The sequence below is a fragment of the Passer montanus genome, unplaced genomic scaffold (genome assembly GCF_014805655.1).
Source record: "Passer montanus isolate IOZ18808 unplaced genomic scaffold, ASM1480565v1 scaffold1002, whole genome shotgun sequence".
Lineage (NCBI taxonomy): Eukaryota > Metazoa > Chordata > Aves > Passeriformes > Passeridae > Passer > Passer montanus.
The window spans coordinates 1-1,871 of NW_024356528.1; the positions used below are offsets into that span (position 1 = coordinate 1).

At 55.9% G+C, this 1,871-nt stretch overlaps 1 protein-coding gene across 1 annotated transcript in view; it reads right to left on the minus strand.

Annotated features, from left to right (window-relative positions):
• Positions 1-1,716: 1,716 nt before the first annotated feature.
• The window catches only part of LOC120504787 (structural maintenance of chromosomes protein 1A-like), a gene marked incomplete at both ends in the record, with an annotated part of 4,835 nt that continues 4,680 nt past the window's right edge, over positions 1,717-1,871 (minus strand). Inside the window, 1 exon segment of the mRNA XM_039714640.1 lies at positions 1,717-1,868. Within this exon segment, the coding sequence (XP_039570574.1) occupies positions 1,717-1,868 (152 nt within the window).

Here is a 1,871-nt window from a genome sequence, read left to right on the forward strand (position 1 = left end):
GGGGAACCCCAAAACTGGGGAACCCTAAACTGGGTGAGACCCCAAAACTGGGGAACCCGAAATGGGGAACCCCAAAATGGGTGAGACCCCCGAAAACAGAGCATCCCAAAACTGGGTGAGACCCCGAAACTGGGCACCCAAAAATGGGGAACCCCCAAAATGGGGAACCCCAAAAATGGGGATGCCAAAAAATGGGGAACCCCAAAAATGGGTGAGACCCCGAAATGGGGAACCCCAAAAACAGGACATCCTGAAAATGGGAACCCCAAAAACAGGCCATCCCGAAAATGGGTGAGACCCCGAAACTGGGGAACCCCAAAACTGGGTGAGACCCCAAAACTGGACACCCCAAAATGGGGAACCCCCAAATGGGGCACCCCAAAACTGGGTGAGACCCCGAAAATGGGAACCCCCAAAATGGGGAACCCCAAACTGGGTGAGACCCTGAAACTGGGGAACCCAAACTGGACACCCCAAAAATGGGAACCCCGAAACTGGGCACCCAAAAATGGGGAACCCCAAACTGGAGAACCCTGAAACTGGGTGAGACCCCCAAAACTGGGGAACCCCAAAACTGGGTGAGACCCCCAAAATTTGGAATCCCAAAAACGGGGCACCCCAAAACAGAACCCCCAAAATGGGGCGCCCCAAAACTGGGCTTAGACCCCAAAACTGGGGCAACCCAAAAGGAGTCGGCCCCAGTTTTGGGGTTCCCCCTGGGCTTTTGGGATTTCCCCAGGGATTTTGGGGTCCCCCCGGGTGTTTTTGGGGTGCCCCCCGGGGGATTTTGGGGTCCCACCTGTGGGTGGCCAAGAGCAGCCAAAAGGGGGGGATTTTTGGGGATTTCTCTCGGGATTTTGGGATTTCCCTTGCAGTTTTTGGGATTTCCCTTAGGATTTTGGGATTTCCCCAGGGATTTTGGGGTCCCCCTGGGTGTTTTTGGGGTGCCCCCCGGGGGTTTTGGGGTCCCACCTGTGGATGGCAAAGAGCAGGGCAAGCACAGCCAAAGGGGGGGATTTTGGGATTTCCATTGCAGTTTTTAGGATTTTCCCCAGGATTTTGGGATTTCTCTCGGGATTTTGGGATTTTGGGATTTCTCTCGGGATTTCGGGGTCCCCCCAGATGGATTTTGGGGTCCCACCTGTGGATGGCGAAGAGCAAGGCCAGGGCAGCCAAAGGTGGGGGAGAATTTTGGGATTTCCATTGCAGTTTTTGGGATTTTCCCCCGGATTTTGGGATTTCTCTCGGGATTTTGGGATTTCCCTTGCAGTGTTTGGGATTTCCCTTAGGATTTCGGGATTTCCCCAGGGATTTTTGGGGTCCCCCCGGGTGTTTTTGGGGTCCCACCTGTGGATGGTGAAGAGCAGGGCCAGGGGAGCTTCCCTGAAATTTTTGAGATTTTCCCCAGGATTTTGGGATTTCCCCAGGGATTTTGGGATTTCTCTCGGGATTTTGGGATTTCCCCCCAGATTTCGGGGTCCCCCCGGGGGTTTTTGGGGTCCCCCCGGGGGTTTTTGGGGTCCCACCTGTGGATGGCGAAGAGCAGGGCAAGCACAGCCAGAGGAGAGGGATTTTGGGAGGATTTGGGGTCCCACCTTTGGGATTTTGATATTTCCATTGCAGTTTTTGAGATTTCCCTTGGGATTTTGGGATTTTCCCAGGGATTTCGGGGTCCCCCCGGATTTCGGGGTCCCCCCGGGGGTTTTGGGGTCCCACCTGTGGATGGCGAAGAGCAGGGCCAGCGCAGCCACGGTTTTCTCCCCCCCGGACAGGTTGTCCATGGGCCGGAATCGCTTCCCGGGGGCCACGCAATTGTAATTGATCCCGTCCAGGTACGGCTCCTCGGGGTTCTCGGGGCCCAGGAACGCCTG